This window comes from Macrotis lagotis, chromosome X (genome assembly GCF_037893015.1).
Source record: "Macrotis lagotis isolate mMagLag1 chromosome X, bilby.v1.9.chrom.fasta, whole genome shotgun sequence".
NCBI classification, from domain to species: domain Eukaryota; kingdom Metazoa; phylum Chordata; class Mammalia; order Peramelemorphia; family Peramelidae; genus Macrotis; species Macrotis lagotis.
The window spans coordinates 87,223,490-87,244,374 of record NC_133666.1 but is presented as its reverse complement, the minus strand read 5'-3'; the positions used below and the strand labels follow the sequence as shown (position 1 = coordinate 87,244,374).

The window sequence follows — 20,885 nt, the reverse complement described above, 5'->3', positions numbered from 1 at the left end:
AGATTTTTATCATAATTTTTTCATTTCTTTGTTAGTACTTTATAAGTATTTTAAGAATTTGTAATGCTGCTTCTTCAGTGAAGCTATTAATCCTCATTGTCAGTATCTCTTCAACCTTACTAATGTAAGCCATCAAATTACATAGGAATTGAGATCTATGTTTCTATTTATAGATAGCATTTCTGGTAGTGTTCCATTCTCATAGTCTTTCATAATGGCAAAGAGACCTTCTCATATTTTTATATCATCTAAGCTTGATCAGTGTTCACTGTGTTCAGTTTTGACTTACATCTAACTTTTACAAAGGTCCTTTATATAGTTTCCCAAAAGACATAGAGGGAACAGATAAAAGGGCCTGCCTAGCTGCAACAGAGCAGCAGGAACTCCAACTAACTGAGATGCTTGGATACAATCCAAGTTCTCCCCTGCCAACAGAATCTGAAGTTAAAAAGATGAGATCTCGAGTGAAATGGATAGCCATAATGCTCTTTTACTTCCATGTAGATCTTGCTTTGCTATAAATTTAGAAAACCAGAGTTTTTTTATGTAAAGGAAGTCCACTTTTCTGGAGTCAAATCCTGGTAAGGACTAAGGAGAAAAGATATAAAAACACAAAATCACCAAAAGTGAAGATGATGTTCAAAGACTAAGCAAGCATCCAAAAGAAAGAAAATCCAAATGCAGGGCAAGGAGGTGAGGTAAGGATCTTTACTTAAAAATCTGAGAAATAGACAAAAGGTGCAAGGAGCAAAATGATTCTAATTCTGATGAAATGTTTTTCAGCTCGGATGCTTCTCATTTCCTTCCTGCTGAAGCAAGTTGTGACATAACATAAATAAAATTTTACACTAATTCTAGGTCTTAGTTATTGAAAACACAAAGGGGTAACCAATTTTTTCCCAGCCAATTATATTGTATCTTTTCATTGTATTAAATCTATTCACTCTTTGTAAAGGAATAGCCTTTAACACATTAACAAATTGTCATCTGGCATTAAATCAACTGAGCTGATATGAGTGTATTTTGGGGTTCAAAAGTAAAAACTGACTCTTAATAGAAACTATAAAACTTGACCAGTCTAGGGTTGTAAGCTGGAGAGCTTTTGGCTATAGTGTGTTTATTTCATAATCAGAGCAGATTCAGAATCTTGTCCTAAACAGGCTTCCTTCCAATATAAATGTCTTCTTATTTTTCTTTTGGGCTCTTCACTAAATTTCAGTGAACTGAAAAATATTTTAGCAAATATTTGTATTGAGTCAGAACTGTGAATGAGCATTACTTGCAAAATGTCTAACAAATAAAATTAACAGTATTTATAGCTATTTTTAGAAATGAGATTCTAGAACTGAAATCCAAATAAAACTGTAGAATTACTTCTTTTAATAAGTTCGCTAAAATAACTTTATTTTTTAAAAAAAAATTAATTGTTTAAGGCAATGGGGCTAAGAGTGACTTGTCCAGGGTCACATAGCTAGACAATTAGTGTCTGAGGCCGGATTTGAACTCAGGGGCAGTGCTCTATAAACTATACCACCTAGCTGCCCCCTAAATCTTGTTGTCTTTTTTTTTAAAAAAAAGGTGATGAGGTTAAGTGACTAGCCCAAAGTCACACAGTACATGTGAAGTATCTGAGACTGAGATTTGAGCTCAGGTCCTTATGACTCTAGGATGCTCTATCCACTTATGCCAACTAGCTGTCTCTAACATAACTTTCTTTAAAAAAATGTATTTGGTAGTTCAAATGTCTTAGAAAATAAAGTGATTATGGTTGAAATATGATTTATAAACTATTTTCATGCAAAGATAGTTTTCAACATTTATCCTATAGCAAGCACTTGATTTCCATCCTCCTTCCCTTCCAAACCCCCTTGACAGCAAACAATCTGATACAGGTGGTATGTGTACAATTGTGTTTAACATATTTGCATATTAATAATTTTGTGAAAGAATAATTAAAATAAAGGGAAAAACATAAGAAAAATCAAATTTAATAAAGTGACCATAGTATGACTTTTCTCTGCATTCAGTGTCCCTAATTTTTCCTCTGGATATGAATGGCATATTCCATAACTGGTTTCTCAGGATTGTTCATCACTGAACTGCTTAGAGGACCTATTCTTATCATAGTTGATCATCTTGCAGTGGTTTTGTCAATGTATACAGTGTTATCCTTATTTTACATATCTGTCAGCATAAGTTCATGGAAATCTTTCCAGGATTTCCTAAAATACAACTGCTCATGATTGCTTATAGTCCAATAGTATTCTATTCATAAAACATAAACTTGTTCAGCCATTCCCCCTTTGACGGGCATTCCTTCAATTTCCATTTCTTTACCACTACAAAAATAGCCACTATAAATACTTTTATACATGTTGATCCTTTCCCCTTTTTTATGCTCTTTTTGGGATATAGACCTAGTAGTGGTAATGTTGTATAAAAGGATATGCACTGTTTCATTGCTGTTTGAACAGTTATAAATTGCTTTCCAGATTGATTGGATCATTTCACTTCACAAATGCATTAGTGCATTAGTGTCCCATTCTTCCCACATTTTCAACAATCTGGTAGGTGTGAAGTGATATTTCAAGTGTTATTTTAATTTGCATTAAAATTTGAAACATTTTTCAAATGTCTATTGATCATTTGAATTTTTTCATCTGAAAACTGCCCATTCATATCCTTTTATCATTTATCAATTGGAAAATGACTTGTATTTCCATAAATTTGATTCAATTCTTCATATATTTTAGAATTTATTCCTTTATCAGAAATACTAGCAGTGACCATTATTTCCCAATTTTCTACATTGCTCCCAATCTTGAATTGGTTTATGTAAACTCTATTTAATGTAGTTGAAATCATACATTTTGTAATTTAAAATTTTAATCTCTCTTCTTTGGTCATAAACTTCTCCCCATTTTATAGATTATTCCTTGTTCTCCTAATTGGTTTAAGTAATCATCATTTATGTCTAAATTCTGTACTCATTTTGACCTTATCTTAGTATAGTTATGAGATGTTGGTCTATGAATTGTTTTCAACCATAATTTTTCAGTTTCCCCAGCAAGTTTTTGTTAGTTTTTACCCCCAAAGTCTTTGGGTTTATCTAATGCATATTACTAGAGTCATTTACTACTGTTTCTTTTGTCCCTAACCTATTCTATCAATCCACTTCTGTATTTCTTAGACAGTACCAAATATTGTTGCCATCTGTTTTATAGTATAGTTTTGATCTGTTATGAGCAGACCACCTTTAAAAAATTTTTTCCATTAATTCCAGCGATATTCTTGATTTTGTTACTTTAGATGAATTTTATTACTATTTTTTCAAGCTCCATATCATAGTTTGGCAGTTTTGATTGCAATAGCACTGAAAAAGTAATTTTATTTAGGTATTACTATCATTTTTATTAGCTCAGCCTACCATGAGCAATTAACATTTAATTTGTTTAGATCTTATTCAATCTACATGAAAAATGTTTTGTAATTTGTTCATATAGTCACTGTGTGGCCTTGGGAAGTAGATTCTTTAGAATTTCATGTTTATGGTAACTTTTGAGGGGTTTTCTCTTTTCATTGCTTTTGAACTTTGTTGGTCACATACAGAAATGATGGTTTTAATCCTACTTTGAAAAAAAGTTAATCTTTTCGAGTTCTTTAGCTGATTATTTCTAGAATCCTCAGATTATAAAATATCTTCAAAGACTGATTTTTCCTTTCTCATGGCCTATTCCAATTCCCTCAGTTTATTTTTATTCTCTTATTGTTAAAACTAGAATTTTGAATCTTATATTGAATAGAGATAATTGGACATCCTTGATTTATCCTTGATCTTATAAAGGAATGTTTCTAGTTCATCCCCATTATATATAATGCTTGATGATGATTTTAGGTAGATATTGCTTATCATTTTCAGGAATTTATTTCTATGTTCTCTAGTGTTTTTATTAGGCACTGGTACAGTATTTTGTCAAAAGATTTTAACATCTTTTGAGGTGATTAAATGATTTCTTTAAGTTTCAGTATCATGGTAAAATATGCTGATTGTTTTCCTAATATTGATTGAACCATGAATTCTTGATGTAAATCCTAACCATCACAGTGTATTTTCTTAGTGATAATTTGCTGGATTACATTGGGAGAACAAGACAGAGACATTAGAGGATAAATAATTCCATATAAGGGAAGATATAAGCATTTACTCCCAACAGTTTTAGTTTAAAGAGGGAATTACATACATTCTCAATTGAGTTTAGAAATTTGTCTTACTCTAAGATAAGTAGGAGGAGAAAGGAGAGAGAAATGGAAGGAAGGAGCTGATAGAAAGGAGGATAAAATTAAATGTAGAAGAAGAAATAGGGGGCAACTAGGTGGTACAGTGGTTAGAGCACTGGCCCTGGAGTTAGAAGGACCTGAGTTCAAATCCAGCCTCACTTAAAAAAATTAGCTGTGTGACCTTGGGCAAGTCACTTACCCCCAGTGCCTTGCAAAAAAGGCAAAAAAAAGGAAAAGGAAGCAAACATAAAAAGGGAGAGGGATAAGAAAAACAAAGTGAGGGATAATAGCAGGGCAAACTGAGGGAGGCAACAGTCAAGCTCAAAACTGTGGTGAGGGTGAGATAAGGCAAAGGTGAGAGAAAAGTACAAAAAAAGTGAAGATAAGATGGAGGGAAATACAGATTTACTAATCAAAACTTTGAATTAGAATAGAATGAACTTCCCCTAAATGGAAGTGGATAGCAGTGTTAGGATATCCGAATTCTTAGATAAAGACACTAAAGAGTGACAGGAAGACAACAAAACTATATTAGTGCATGACATCAGCCTCCTCCTTCTCATAATTATATAAATCTAACCATAAAATAAACAAGAAGAAAGTTAAAAATTGAATAGAATTCTAGAAAAATGAGATATGACAGACCTCTGGAGAAAGCTGAGTGGAATAAAAAAGGAATATATCTATTTCTCTGTGATATCTGGGACCTTCTCAAAAATTGATCCTATACTTTGGCACAAAAACTTCACAATCAAATGCAAAAATGTAGTAAATTATCACTAGAATAATACAATATGATCTGGTAGAATTTATGCCAGTCATGCAGGGTTAATACATTATTAGGAAAACAATCAGCTTAATTGAGCATACCAAGAAAAAATTAACAATCACAAAAGCGTAAAGTCATCTCAAAAGATGAAAAAGTCTTTTGACAAAACACAGTACTCATTTTTTCCTGATTTTTAAATTGACATATTATTTTAATTTTCTAATTACATATTATGGACATTTTCCCGCATTCATCCAATAATATATTTATAATTTGCACATTTTTCTAACACCCTGCCTTCCTATCCCCCCCTCCCCTCAGTGGTGAACAGTGCTTGTACTTTTGTGTTTAACATATTTACATATTAATCATTGTGTGTATGAAGAATTAGGAAAAAGGGTAAAGAAAGAAAACCATGACAAAGGAAAAACATGAGAGAAGTTTTAAAAAATGAACATAGTATCCATTCAACTTCTATGGGTTTGTTGTTGGTGCTGATTTATCCTCTCTAGATGCAGATGACATTGTCTATAATAGGTGTCCGAGGGTTCTCCTAGATATCTGAACTGCTGAGAGGAGCTGCATCCATCATAGCTGATCAACTCACAATGTTATTAATGTGTACAGTGCTCTCCTGGTTCTCTGTCCATTCACTCAGCATCAAGTTCTTTCCATGCTTCTCTCAAGTCTGAACATTTATGTCTTCTTATACAACAATAGTACTCCATAATATTCATATATTATAACTTGTTTAGCCCTTCAATTAATAGGCATCCCCTTCAGTTTCCAATCCTTTGACACTACAAAGAGAGGTGCTAAAAATATTTTTTAACTTGTGGAACTTTTCTCATTTTCTGTAATTTCTTTTAGATACAGGTTTAGTATTGGTATTGCTGGGTCAAAGTGTCAGATCAGTTTTATTGCTCTTTGGGCACAGTTCCAACACTGGGAGCACAGGAATAAGTGGAGCTTTCCTTAAAATGATATACAATATCTAAAACCATCAGGAAATGTTACTTCTAATGGGGAAAACCTATACTCACATATGTAATAGAAATTTGATTCCTAAGAATAGACAGCATTACAAATTATTTCTTCTGATTTGATTCTGTTTTCATTAAGCAGCCTTCTTAATTTCCTGAACTGTTCTTCCAAGGAAGGGTTAGATCCTGGATCTGAGGTAGATTTTTTTCCCCTTCCTACAGAAAATTGCCCAGGGCACTGAGATGTGATTTGTCTAGGGTTACATAATATGTTAGAGTACATACACTATAGCTCAAAATTCTCAGTGCGTTTTTGAACATTTATCTCTTCAGATGTAGAAATGTTGAAGAACTTACAAAACTAATTTGAAAGGTTAATTATTTTAAAATATAAAGTGACTAAACAGCACTGTCTTGTGTCATAATATAAAATAATTTCATCAGTTGTTATTTAGTAATAGGATTGCATTTATACAGGGCTGAATTTGCAATCTTAGCTTTCAGATCATCAAAAGTGTTTTTGCCCAACACATGAGCTTTCATGTTCATAACGTAGACAGATCAGATAACAAAAGTGGCTAAGGGAGAAGACCTCTTTTGACTGATCCATGAGTTTGAGAAGTCTTCATTCAGAAACTGCTGCAGTTTGTAAATAGTATATATATATATATATATATATATATATATATATATATATATATATATATATATATATACATATATATATGTATATATATATACATATATATGTTTAAAATTTTCCCATATATATTTTATATGTATATAAATATTACATTATATATTCCCAAATTTTATATATATAGAAAATATACTGGCAGAGTGCTCTGTCTTGTCAGATTTAAAATTGTTTATTCAAAATTGACAAAACTAAATAATTTTAAAATTTAAATAAACTTTCATATTTTGTTTTTCAAAAATTTATAGCATTCATGCTTCAAGTAATTAAGGCCTAAAATGCACTTTGACTTTTGGGATACTCTGTATTTTTGTATATACTCAGTGAGAAAATTTTTTTTCCTTGAGTATGCATATTTGTCATAAAGAATTACTCCTTTATTTTTTCAATGAGGTGAATACGGATAAGGGGGGTATAGGAAGGAGACAGGATATAGAAATTTTGCATATACTATTAGATGAGGTCACTGTGTTATTTTTTCTCTAGTCTTATTTTATTTCAAGGGACCTCTCAATATGTAAATTCAATGTAAAAATAAAACAAATCAATATTACTTTAACAATCTATGTAATAAAGTTTCAACTTAATATATAGTCATCACTTTCCATTTTATATTTGAAATATTGATATTTATAATAAAATAAAAAAGAATGTGGGTTACCTGAAATCAGAAAGTTTAACTCTGAAATCCCAGTGCTGATATTTACTACCTTGTGTTGCAATGGAGAGAGTGCTGAACCTGTAGACAAGAAGATTCCTCCTTGTGTAGGGAAGAGAATTTCTATTAACTATCCTCTTCTATCATATAAGTTATGCTATCCTGGGCAAATAACTTGACCCTTTTCCCTCAGTTATTTCAATAATAAATTGAGCTGGAGAATGAAATGGCAAAACACTCCAATATCTTTGCCAAGAAAACTCTAAATGGAATCACAAATAGTCAGACATGACTGAAATAACTGTAAAACCAGATTTGATCCTCAAGCAGTGGTATATACAATCCAGTCTTTAGGGCGAAAAAGGGTGTGTGTATGCATATATAAATATAATATATATATATATAATATATATATATATATGATTTTCAAGACAAAGATGTATTTGATTAAGTTTCAAAACAAAAATGTTTAAGTGCATTGTAGCCTAAAATAACTTAAATTTAAAAACAAATCAATTAATTTTACAGCATTGTTACAGATAAATTCAAATTCTGAGATTAGAAATAGCATCAATATATCAAAATAATTTTACCTAAATTTGTTAAATGCTTTAGGCCAACATAAATGATATTATATAGAAAACACAGTACAACTTTTAAAGATAGATAGCAAAAGTATTATAAACAATTTAATGGTTTCTAGACCACCTACAACTACTTATTTGGGACCAGTTTTTCAAAAATAAAGAAGCAAAGCTTTTAATAAAGAATTATACAAATCTATTTTAAAATACATGCATACTACATATTAAAACTTACGACAAAACACATTTCAAATTTATTTATTTAATGGAAAGCCTAGTATTCATTTTATTTGATAGATGTACATTATTTCTTCACATTATTTCTTCCTTTAAATCAAGTACTTTTTCTTTAAAATGTCTATGTATTCCTGAGTTGCTCTAGAAACTGGATCCTGCTTCAGATTTGGGAAGCTTGAGGATTCTTCAGTCGATTCTAATGGAGAAGCCCTACAAGATGTAGATTCAAGTCCAACATTAACTGGGGAAAAAAGATTTACTGTGTGTGTGTGTGTGTGTGTGTGTGTGTGTGTGTGTGTGTGTGTGTGTGTGATTTTTTCCCCCCTAGGTATTCATAATTTATCATGTTAAATTCTGAGTGTGAGAATCATAACAATGGGCATAGGTCCAACTTAGACGTAGAATATCTTGAATACTGAAGTTAAATGACTTGTCCATGGTCTCATATGCAATATGTATCAAAAGGACGACTTAAATTGAAGCTTTCCTGAAAGTCACATATCATGCAGGTTTCTTTTGAAGCTCAAATCAAAACCAATTCCACATTTCCCAAACCATCTACAGATATAAATTTAATTATCAGAGTCTTAAATTACAATTTTGTTTTGTAATCAATAGTACTGAAAGAACAATATTTATACCAATAATTTTGTAATAAATTAACCAAAAAATAAAAGAAGTAATGAATTAATGAAAGTGTGAGTCACACTTTCTTCAAATAGACAAATAAAATAAAGGATATAAGAGATCAACATGAATGTAAAATGACTAGTATGAACAAAATTATAATTCCAGCTTATATACTTTCCAGAGGGCAAATAGAAATATTATGGGAATAAGTTGATGAGCTGCTCTAAAGTCAACCAATATCTTAAGGATAATAATAATGACTGACATTTGTGGGAGTATTTCCTGCATATAAAAATTAACTATAACATCAACCTAAGCATATTTTATTTATAAATAATTTGGACATACCTGCCTTGGCTATACTTTCTTCTAACTCCTGCTGCAACTGAAATAACATTGAAATAATATTCATAACAATGAAGTGAATGAGGAATAATGAACTTAAGATAATACACAAAACTCAAAAAATGTTTTAAACTGTTGTAAACAAAGAAATTATTAATAAATTTAGATACTAGCTTAGATCATTAGTCATTGAATACAAAATATATTGGTCTAACAAAATAAGACTATTATCAGAATCATCAGTTTATCACAATTGATTATATGCAAAGAAACTTGAATTTTGTTAACATGGTATTCATGTCTCAGATTTTGAATATTTTTTTCTTTAAGCGAATTTAGTATATGATCATCACTACATAGGGTTTTCTTTTTTTTTTTCTTTAGGTTTTTTTAAGGCAAACTGGGTTAAGTGGCTTGACCAAGGCCACACAGTTAGGTAATTAATAAGTGTCTGAGACCGGATTTGAACCCAGGTACTCCTGAATCCAGGGCAGGTGCTTTATCCACTACGCCACCTAGCCACCCTCTATATGGTTTTCTAAAGATCATTTCAAAATATAAAATATGCTTAGCACTTAAAGAGACCACTATGACTACAAAGTAATTATAAAAATAGACATGAAATGATTATTTCTTATAAATGCATTTTTATACCTACATCCAAAAAGAATACAGTAACAATTTAGCCAGCACCAATATATTGTAATAGAGCCTATAATGTAACTTTACAGGTCAGCTAGTTCTAATCTTATTTTACAGATGAGAACACTGAGGTCATGGTAAAACAATCAATCCATAATTTATGAATGCCTACTGTGAAACTAGAGGAACCATGTTAGGAACTAGAGAAGGTTAAAAAAAAAAGCCAAACAACTTAAATGATTCCTATTTGTACAGTATCTAGTACATTGTAAGCTAAGCACTTAATAAATGCTTGTGTCTGACAAATTCATATTCTAATAGGAAAACAATAAATGCATCTATATCTATCTATAGACAGGTCTCTATCTATCTACGTATATGCATAATTTAAAGAGACAAAATATAACAAAGTACAGTTATCTCTCCTCCAATGCAGGGGTTAGGAGGACAGCACCCCCATGATCTGAAAATTTCTTATAAAATATTTTGCCTTCATACCAGAGAAAAAATCTTAATTTTTTCTTTTTTTCTTTTATGGAGTACATACAGTATATCCTATTGCAACAGTATACCTTATTGCAAAAATTAGATTAAGTAATCATAGGTTCTGGGGCAGCTAGGTGGCGTAGTGGATAAAGCACTGACCTTGAAGTCAGGAGTACCTGGGTTCAAATCCGGTCTCAGACACTTAATAATTACCTAGCTGTGTGGCCTTGGGCAAGCCACTTAACCCCGTTTGCCTTGCAAAAAACCTAAAAAAAAGTAATAATAGGTTCTGTGTCATTGGCTGGCATCCATATGTCTTCCATAAGGTCTGTAAAACTCCTCCTCCACACACACATTCCCAGTTAGTATCTAATACTGACCTGCAAAATATCAAAACTGTGATGGGAAGATTTTGAAGGATAATTCTAGTTAAAATCAAGATACTAACCCAAGGTTACACAGTAATCAGTGACAGAGACCTAATTTTGATCTGTTTTCAACATCAGGGAATGCCTTTAACTGGTTTGGTTAATTTTTCATATACTTTAGGAATATGGTTACAGATACTTTCAAACCTGGAAGATTAATATTTTGTTTCCTCCCAAACACATCTGTTCATCTGGACTGACCTACATCTTCAAAGGCCATTTGAGCTCCCGTGTTTCAGTTTTTAGGAAAGAAGGAACCAATATCTATTGTCCAATATCTAACCATCTCCTGGAATAGCTAAGTAGAAGAATCTCAGCAGTTCTTACATCAAAAAATATAAATAAAGGTGGGGAGACTGTTCCACATTTTTTTTAAAATTAAGGTTTACATGATCCTGTTTCCAATCCTTCATCTTCAATAAGCAATATGTGATCAAGTTATGACTGATCAGCACCAAAGAGATGAAGGTATCAAGGTTAAAGGTGGTGTAGTTTGTCACATGCTCTTTGGGTTCTGCTTAGCCTTGTGTGTATCCCTACTTCTGAACTCAAAAGTCCTATACAGAAAGCTTCATAATGAGAGTCAGTATAAGAACTGGTTGAAGACATTTTTAGGTTTTTGCAAGGCAATGGGGTTAAGTGACTTGCCCAAGGCCACACAGCTAGATAATTATTAAGTGTCTGAAGTCACATTTGAACTCAGGTCCTCCAGACTCCAGGACTGGTGCATTATCTACTGAGCTAGCTGCCTCATAGAGACCTCTCATTTTAAAGAGGAAACTGAGTCAGATAGAGGGTGAGTGACTTCACCAGAGTCCCAGAGTCAGGGTGCCTATCCAAGGTGAGATTGAACTCGCACCAAAACCAGCATTGTTAGCCTTTATGCTCTGAGACAGACACTCTTCCTACTGCATCATACTTTTACCAGATAAAAATCATCTGTATTTTTTCCAAGGACCAGATTAAATACTACATTCTCCAAACAGCTACCCCTATCTTTCAGACAAACTTAGCCTTCCTTTTGAGCTTTCCTTTTCTAAATCCATATCCTAATTTGTGTCATATTTTTACCTGCTTCATCTTCTCTTGAAGACTTTATTATTAAGTGTCTGAGGCCGGATTTGAACTCAGGTACTCCTGACTCCAGGGCCAGTGCTCTATCCACTGCACCACCTAGCTGCCCCTGAAGACATTTTTGATGCTCCCCACATGCAGTTTGAGAAAATTGTTGCAATATTTTGCTGTGGAAAAATGGGTCTGGTAGAAATTCCCCAAGTAGCTATTGAATTTGTTGAATCTAGTCACATTACACAAAAAACTTCACAAAATGGAAGAATTAAATATCCCTTTGCTAACATTTTCAGCTATATGCTCTAGGTGAGTGACCTTGGCCCTTCTGCAGACATGGCAATGGGAATGAAATTATTTTGGGGTCAGAGAATGGTACAAGTCTGAGTCACAGTTGGTAGTGGTTGTAGTGGGTAGTAGAAGTGGTTGAGAGGGCCTTCATAATGCCACAGGAAAGATATAGATCTGTCTAATATTGTGGTAATTCAGGAAACTTACAGAGCCAGGACCAGCATCAGAGCAACCTGGCAGTGAGAACTTGCAGTGGGAATCAGGGAAGTCAACCTGTACCTCCAGAGCACAGCCCCAGATGGTAATGGGATCAGGGTAGGCTGCAGAGATCCCTCTGCTCTCCCCAGGGCATGACTCTGCTGTTTTCCCACCTTCAGATCCAGGTTGTAGTCCAGTCCCCAACAACACCACCATAGCTGAGCAGGGACCCTTCCTTCTCAGAGCTCCAGGGCAGAGGGGAGAGCCTAAACACAGGCAAGAGAGCAGTCAGAACCTCTCATAAGACCTTGAGGGAATTAAAGTCCTAGTGGGATGGCCCTAAAACCCCACAGAGCCTTGGAAGTGTGGTAAATCAGTCATAGGCTGAGGAAATGAGAAAACAAAAGAAAAAAGAAGAATCTGATCACAGAAAATTACTTTGATGCCATGGAAGTTTCAGAAGATGACAAAATCAAAGTTTCTGTATTCAAAACCTCCAAGAGAAATAGAAAATGGGCTCAGGCTATGAATGAGCTCAGAAAAAAAGTCTGTGAAAAGCAATGAAGGGAGGTAGAGGAAAAATTGGGATGAGAAATGAGAGCAATGCAGATAAATCACAAAAACCAAATCAGCAGCTTGGTGAAAGAAATACAAAAAAATACTGAATAAAATAATATGTCAAAAACCAGTTTAGGCCAAACACCAAAACACCAAAAGCAAATAAGGAGCAGAATATCTTAAAAAGTAAAACTGATCAGCTGGAAAAGGAGATTAAAAAAATGCTCTCTGAAGAAAATAACTCCTTCAAATGCAGAATGGAACTAAAGGAAGCTGATGACTTTGCAGGAATTCAGGAAGAAATAAAGCTATTGCAAAAAAGAAAAAAAAGAAAAACAACTGACCTAGAAAACAGATCCAGAAGAGATGATTTAAAAACTATTGGGCTCCCTGAAAGTCATGACTAGGAAAAGAATCTAGACTTCATTTTTCAAGAAATAATATAGCAAAATTTCCCTGAGATCCTAGAAGCAGATGATAAAATGGAAATTGAGGGAAATCACTGATCACCTTCTGAAAAAGATTCCCAAAAGAAAAAATTTCAGGAATATTATACTCAAATTCCAAAACTCCCAATTCAAAGAGAAAAACTGCCCAAAAGAAGCATTCAATTATGGTGGCTTTATTGTTAAAATTACACAGCATGTGACAGCATCTACATTGAAGGCTCATAGGGCATGAAATATGGCATTCTGGAAGGCAAAAGATCTTTGTTTACAACTGAGAATCAACTACCCAGCAAAAGTGAGCTTCCTCTTTCAGGGGAAAAGATGGACTTTCAATGAAACAGGAGACTTTCAAACTTTCCTATTGATATAATGAGAGCTGGAGTCCAGGAGGGGCGGAGCCAAGATGACGACAAAAAGTGATCCAGTCTTAGGTGCTCTGTGATGAAACTTGAAACTAAGGACTCTAACTAAACTTTCAAGAGACAGAACCTACAAAGGGACCCAGTGAGGCAGTTCTCCTACTCAAGGTAATCTGGAAAAGAGCAGAAAGGCTCTGCTCCCCCGGGCTCGGAGGGGTGGCCTGCCAGAGGGGTGGCCCACCAGAGCAGTGGCCCACCAGAGCAAAAGAACTTCAGCCTCCCGGAGGCAGCCCCAGGTCGCTGGGAGCCCTGGCTCACAGCAGCAGGGGAGTCTCCTGACCTGCACCCTGGGGAGCACCGGGCACAAAGTGGGGGAACAGCGGGGGACCTCTGCCAGAGCGAGCATGTGGAGCCCAGCCCTCAGGGCACACAGCGAGCAGCTTGGTCTTTCTGCAGCCCAGATCCAGAAACAGAAGCAGGCGGAGCCGGTAAGCAGGAGCCCCCAGGGCATGAGAACATTGAGCTGAGGGAGGAGAGTGAAGAGGGACTGCAGAGCTCTGTCCTCTGCCCCTGGAACAGGACTCTGGAGCTCTGACCACATTCAAATCCTGATTCCAGTCTAGGCCCCCCATAGAACAGCAGGCCCCCCCACCTCAGCCCCATGGCAGAGGGGGGGCGCTTCTGGTCATTTGCAGACCAGGAGGGAGGACAGACCCTCACACACTGAGACCCTTGTGGGAGTGTCCCAAAAGCTCAGGAAGTACCCCCAAACCAGGCCCATGCTGGGAAAATGAGAAAGCAAAGAAACAAGAGGAAGACCACTGAGAAATCTTTTGCAAATGAGCCCAAGAATGATCAAAATAATCAGTCTGAAGATGAGAAGCACAAGCTCCTGCATTTAAAGACTCCAAGAAAAAACAGAAATTGGGCTCAGGCTATGACAGAGCTCAAAAAAGACTTTGAAAATCAGATGAGGGATTTGGAAGAAAAACTGGGAAAAGAAAGGAGAGAGATGCAGGAAAAACATGAAAATGAAGTCAGTGGCTTAGTTAAGGAAATCCAAAAAATGCTGAAGAAAATAGCATGTTCAAAACCAGCTTAGGTCAAATGGATAAAACAGTTCAAAAAATTATTGAGGAGAAGAATACCTTAAAAAACAAAATTGGACAGATGGAAAAAGAGATAAGAAAACTCTCTGAGGAGAACAAATCCTTCAGACAAAGAATAGTATTCAGGGAGATTGATAAATTTACCAGAAATCAGGAATCAATACTTCAAAACCAAAAAAATGAAAAATTACAAGAAAATGTGAAATATCTCATTGAAAAAACAACTGATATGGAAAACAGACTTAGGAAAGATAATTTCAAAATTATTGGAATACCTGAAATTCATGATCAGGAAAAGAGCCTTAACATCATTTTTCAAAGAATTAATACAGGAAAATTGCCTGATATTCCAGAAGCAGAGGACAAAATAGAAATGGAGAGAATCCACCAATCCCCCCGAGAAAGAGATCCCCAAAATCCAGCCCCTAGGAATATTATAGCCAAGTTCCAGAATTCCCAAGTCAAAGAGAAAATATTACAAGCAACCAGAAGGGCACAGTTCAACTATAATGGAGCTGCAGTCAGGATCACACAGGACTTAGCAGCAACTACTTTGGAGGCTCGTAGGGCTTGGAATTTAATATACCGGAAAGCAAAAGAGCTTAGAATGCAGCCAAGAATGAACTACCCAGCAAGGCTGAATGTCCTCTTCCAGGGGAAAAGATGTACTTTCAATGAACCAGGGGAATTTCAAAGGTTCATTTTGAAATGGCCAGAGCTGAACAGGTTTGATCTTCAGATACGGGACTCAGGTGAAGCATGGAGATTGGAGGAGAGGCGGAAAATATGAGGGACTTATTGATGATGAACTGCATGTATTCCTGCATAGAAAAATGACACTGATAAAACTCATATGAAGCTTCTCAGTTAATAGAGCAGGTAGAGGGAGCTTTTATAATTGAAACACAAGAGAAAGCTGAATTCAAAGATAAAATATGGTGTAAAAATGGAGTCAATAGAAAAAAAAGGGAAATGGAATGGGAGAAAGAAAAAGGAGAGGGGGAATAGGCCAAGATATTTCATATCATAAGATTTTTTTATTACAATGAGCTATTGCAATGATATGGAAGGGGGAGGCACGGGGGAATGAGGGAACCTTTGCTCTCATCAGAGGTGACTAGGAGAGGAAACAGCATATATACTCAATGGCGTATAGGCATCTGGAGTAAGAAGGAGTGGGAAGCAGGTGGAAGGGGTGGGGATGTGAATAAAGGAGGACAGGATGGACCATGGGGGGATAGCTGTCAGATATAACACATTTTCTTATTTACTTTTTGCAAGGGGCTGGGATTGGAAGGCCTGTCCAGGACCATAGGGCCAGGTGGATTCTGGGCCTAAGGGGTGGTATGGGGACTCAGGGCTTCTTGGCCCCAGGACCAGGGATCTGTCTGCTGTGCCACTCAGCAACCCTACAGCAGAGTCAGAGTGAAAGGAGAGAGAAAATGTAGTACATGGTAGTGGAAAAATAAGAAAGGAGGGAGTTGCGATCAGCAATGGCAACATTGGGAAAATGTGGAAGTAACTTTTGCTATGGACGTACCATAAAGAATGGGATCCACCCATGACAGAGTTGTTGGTGTTGGAACAAAGACTGAAACACATTTTTTACTATTATTATTTCGGGGAGGGTGCTGGGCAAATGGGGCTGGGTGGCCTGCCTGGGGCCACATAGCAGGGTGATCTTGGGTGTCTGAGGCCAGATTTGGACCCATGTGCTCCTGGTTCAAGGGCCAATGCTCTGTCTGCAACCCAGCCACCCCTACTATGATTACTATTTTATTTTATTTTGGGTCTTTTTTTTCCCTTCTTTTTGGTTTTTGTAGGGCAGTGGGTATCGGGTGGCTTGCATGTCACACGGCTGGGTGATTGCTGGGTCTATGGGGCTGGATGTGGGCTCGGGTGCTCGTGGCTCCAGGGCTGGTGCTTCAACCATTGTGCCATCTGGCCATACCTACAATTATTGCTATTATTTTTTTTAATTTTAATATTTTTTTCTCTCCCCTTTACTTTATCACCCAAGCAAGTCTATATTCATGGGGGGAGATGTATTTTTTTTTACTCTTAAACAAGAATATTTTATTAATGTAAAAAAAACACCTTTGTACAAAATGAGAATAAAAAAATAAAATAAAATATAAAATATGAAAAAAAAGAAATAATCAGAGCTGAAAAGAAAGTTTGATCTCCAAGTGCAGGACTCTGGGCATCCATAGAGAGTGTGGATGAGAAGGATTAATTATGAGGAACTTAATGAGGTTAAACTGCTTGTATTTCTGCATGGGAAGAAGACACTGATAGCTCATATGAACTTTCTCATTTATAAGAACAGTTAGAAGGAGCATATATAGACAAGGCAGGAACTGAATATAATGGTACAATATAGTGAAAAGATGGATTCAATGGGTGATAAAGGAAATCATTTTTGGGGGGAGCGGGAGGTTTATGTTTACTGTCACAGCCAAGACTATTGTATTAAGATAAAATAAAAAAGGCTAAAAATGTTCAAAAAAAGTTATATTTGCTTTTGAGACAATTTTCATTGATGTATTTGTATACAGTACCAATAAATATGTTTTAATTAAATGTATACTTTTTTCAGATTGCAGTAATATGCATACTATGAGCTCAGAGTAAATTTAAATGTCACATGACAAAAAGATGCAGTTGATTTATCCAAAGGTAACATAACAATTTATATATCATAGATTTGTTTTAACGCACCAAGTTTTCTTTTAAAATGCATTAATTTGGAATGGTACTTTTAAAAAAAAAATCAGTTATTAGACCAAAGTAGTCCAAGTCTCCAATAGAGAGTCAATAAGAACATTAAGCAATATTGATTACACACTTTTTCACAGATCTAGCTGTAGAGAAGAAAAGGGAGAAAGAGATTGTTGCTCAAGGAGCTGAAGAAGTAAGAATATATTTATAGATCTTATACCTAAAGATTCTGTGAAAAAAGCAAAAGTAGTGAAGGTGGACTGATTTTCAAAGGGGAAGAATGAATATAATTTGTATATGTAAAGGTAAAATGAAGGTCAAAAGAGAATCAATAAGGAAACTTTCACATGGAATAATTTCCTAAAAATTGTAAAACATTGTTTTAAAAATGAACATTTTAATTAAATGATTCATAGGAAAGACATTTGTTAACCAACAGTCACACACCTTTATCATTATCAATAGCAGTCAAATGTTTACAAGATATAGGCCCATAAAGCTTAATCCTTTCATCTTCATTAATTGACTGATTCACTCAGTTCATTTTTAAGGGCATTTTAGGAGTGTCTTTTAAACATTTGCTGAACTTAATGTTGACTAAACTACAATTGTTGCATCAGTACTGGGATGTTCTTAGAAATGGGCATATTTTATATAGTGGGAGAAAGATGGCATAGTTATGTAGTATCTCTTAAGGCTATAGACCTAAATTTAAGAAACCTATATATAATATAAACAAATAAAGTGATAATTATTCATATTACATGAGATCGCTTTGCAAGAGATTTCTCTGGGATCCTCTGAAAAAGAGGGTGTGTTTATGTCTATGGACTTTAAAGATATATACATATATAGATAGACAGATTTAATATACATATATATGTATATATATATATATATATATATATATATATATATATATATATACTTTAAGAATCACAGAAAGATTGTAATATTTTCAGGTGTAGTTAGGTGTCACAGTGAATAGAGCACTGGTCCTTGAGTCAGGAGGACCTGAATTCAAATGTGACCTCAAACCCTTAATAATTACCCCACTGTGTGACATTGGGAAAATTACTTAACCCCAATGCCTTGCCAAAAAAGACTACATTTTAAGTGTTAAGATGCTATTAGCAAGGGAAAATAAACCAGTTGAAAGTCTCTCTTTAAGTATTGGTCGGAGAAAAAAATAATATCCAATTTAAAGAAACCTTATACGAATGCCACTTGTTAAGGATACAGAAATTGTGGAAAATCAGATGTGACTATCTCTGCGAAGTTAACAGACTGGTACATATATTAGACATGGAATTAAAAGTATTTTAACACTTATTATTCTAGCATTTTTAATTATTAAATAAAGAGATCACTTTCATCTTAAGAGATTTTAAAAATCAGTAAGACAATTAAAAATTAAGCAGGAAATTTTACTAGAATTTAACATAGAGAAAAAAATTCTGAATAACTAACCTTTGTCAAGAATTCCTCCATTCTAGTTTTTGACGACACTGGGTTTCCAGTAGAATAGACAATATTTCCTCTTGGGAAAAAACTCCTATTTAGGACTATGTCAGAATTTAGATTCCCAGCATGAGGTGAGTCTGGAAATGGACTTGCAGAACTACTGATTAAAGTTTGTATTTTTTCATTTTTTTGTTTTTCATATAAGAGTCTGATGCTCACCTGATCTAGCTTCTCATTAGTTCTGTGAAGATTTTAAAGCACATAAATGGTTAGAATTTTTCATAAATTGTTGAGTGTTTTTGTATCAAAGCTCTCATAATTGTGACTGTTCCCTGAGTAGTTTCTTAACTTTGAAAACAATTAAAATTGTTTAAATTGTTAAAGTTTTTGTCTAAGTGAGTTATCCCACAAATGGTACAAAATTTGATTAAAGAAAAAGGTTTGCAGAATGTCCTGGGGAAATTAAAAACAGGACAAACTGCAAAAGATACATAGAAATGTAGGGTTCCTTATTCATCAGAACTTTAGGGAATTCATGAGAAAGACGTGTATTCTATAAATATCATTACATCAGAAATTTCTAGAGATGTTTTTAAGGTTATCAGATTGGGTGATTATTCCAAGAAGTGTTTTTATTGTCTTTCTCTCAGTTCCCAGGTAGAAGCCAAATGACTCAGAGATGCAGTCTCTAATGGGGAAAAGGAAGTGATTTAGTTGAGGCTTAAAATATCTTGAGACTCTCAAATGTAGAGCCAGTCCATAATATCTACTAACCAATGTCACCAAGCTATAGCAAGAAAGATTTCCCCGTCTGTTTTGGCTATCTAAGACTCTCATCTAAACCCTTATGTAATATTTCCTCTCCTTTTCCCCCTTCTTTACTTCAAGGAGCTTTCATCTGTATAGAAAATGAAAGGGATGGGACAGGAGGGAATTGAGGGGCATGTTTTGACTTGCTTTAGGTTATTATGGTGGTCTGGAGTCCTGCAGTCATGGTTGTCAACATTGGGAGATTATTTGCAATGTATCATATATGACTATAATCCTGTTATACAGTATAAGAAGCACAAACTTTTAGTGCTGTCATTTGAAGAAATGATAATAATGTTATTAAAATTTTCAAAATATCTAACTTCTTCCTGGAAGGAATAATCTGTAGCAGATAGCAACTGAAATAATGTAGCATATAAATAAGACACACTGAAAAACACGTAATTTTCAAAGGATCATAGATTGAGGCTTAAGAGAGATAAGAAGCTTGCTTGAGTTTATACAGTAGTAAGAAGCAAGATTCTCTACAGTCAGACTATTCTCTTTCCAGTGTCCTACTGAATTCTTTTTTCCTTAGTTAATATTTAAAAAAAACCTCATTTCCCAATATTTATGAAAGTATAATCTCTACAGTTAACTACCATTTCTCAATGAAGTCATAGATATATTCTTTTAGGATTTAAGTTCAAAATGGAAAACTTAAAAGGTAAACTGTTGAGTTTAAGTATTCTTGTTCTAAAGTCTGTATTTGGGCTTACCTCTCCAATTTGTTTAACAAATATTTTCTAATTTTTAATTCTTCAGAATAAAGTTGTTTGTGTCTCTCTAGTTCTGCTTTGGTAGAGTCTTGATGTGAATTTTTTATTTTAGAGAGTTCAGATTCCAGATCTCTAATTCGATGCTCCATTTGATTTCTTATTGAAGCGTTGCTACTCTCTCTTAGTTGTTCCAAGTTCTCTTGGGATGCTGCTTGTGTCTAAAGCAATGTAAAACAAAAAAAAAAAATGGCGTTAAAAAAATTCCCAATTCAGTTCTGAAAAGTATGTTTCTTACCATGTTTCATTTTAATTTTAGTCACTGACTCAGAGAACAAGTCTGAATTTCTAAAAATAGATTCTACATTGAAAATACTATAAATCAAGGTCACCTAATTTAAATTT

The 20,885-nt window shown here is 34.5% G+C and overlaps 1 protein-coding gene across 1 annotated transcript in view; it reads right to left on the bottom strand.

The window, feature by feature from the left end:
* LOC141498739 (ankyrin repeat domain-containing protein 26-like) overlaps positions 1 to 20,885 on the bottom strand; it is a 63,128-nt gene that overhangs the window by 30,493 nt on the left and 11,750 nt on the right. The window contains 3 exon segments of the mRNA XM_074201885.1: positions 9,185 to 9,221; positions 18,961 to 19,195; positions 20,484 to 20,701. Coding sequence (XP_074057986.1) covers positions 9,185 to 9,221; positions 18,961 to 19,195; positions 20,484 to 20,701 — 490 coding nt within the window.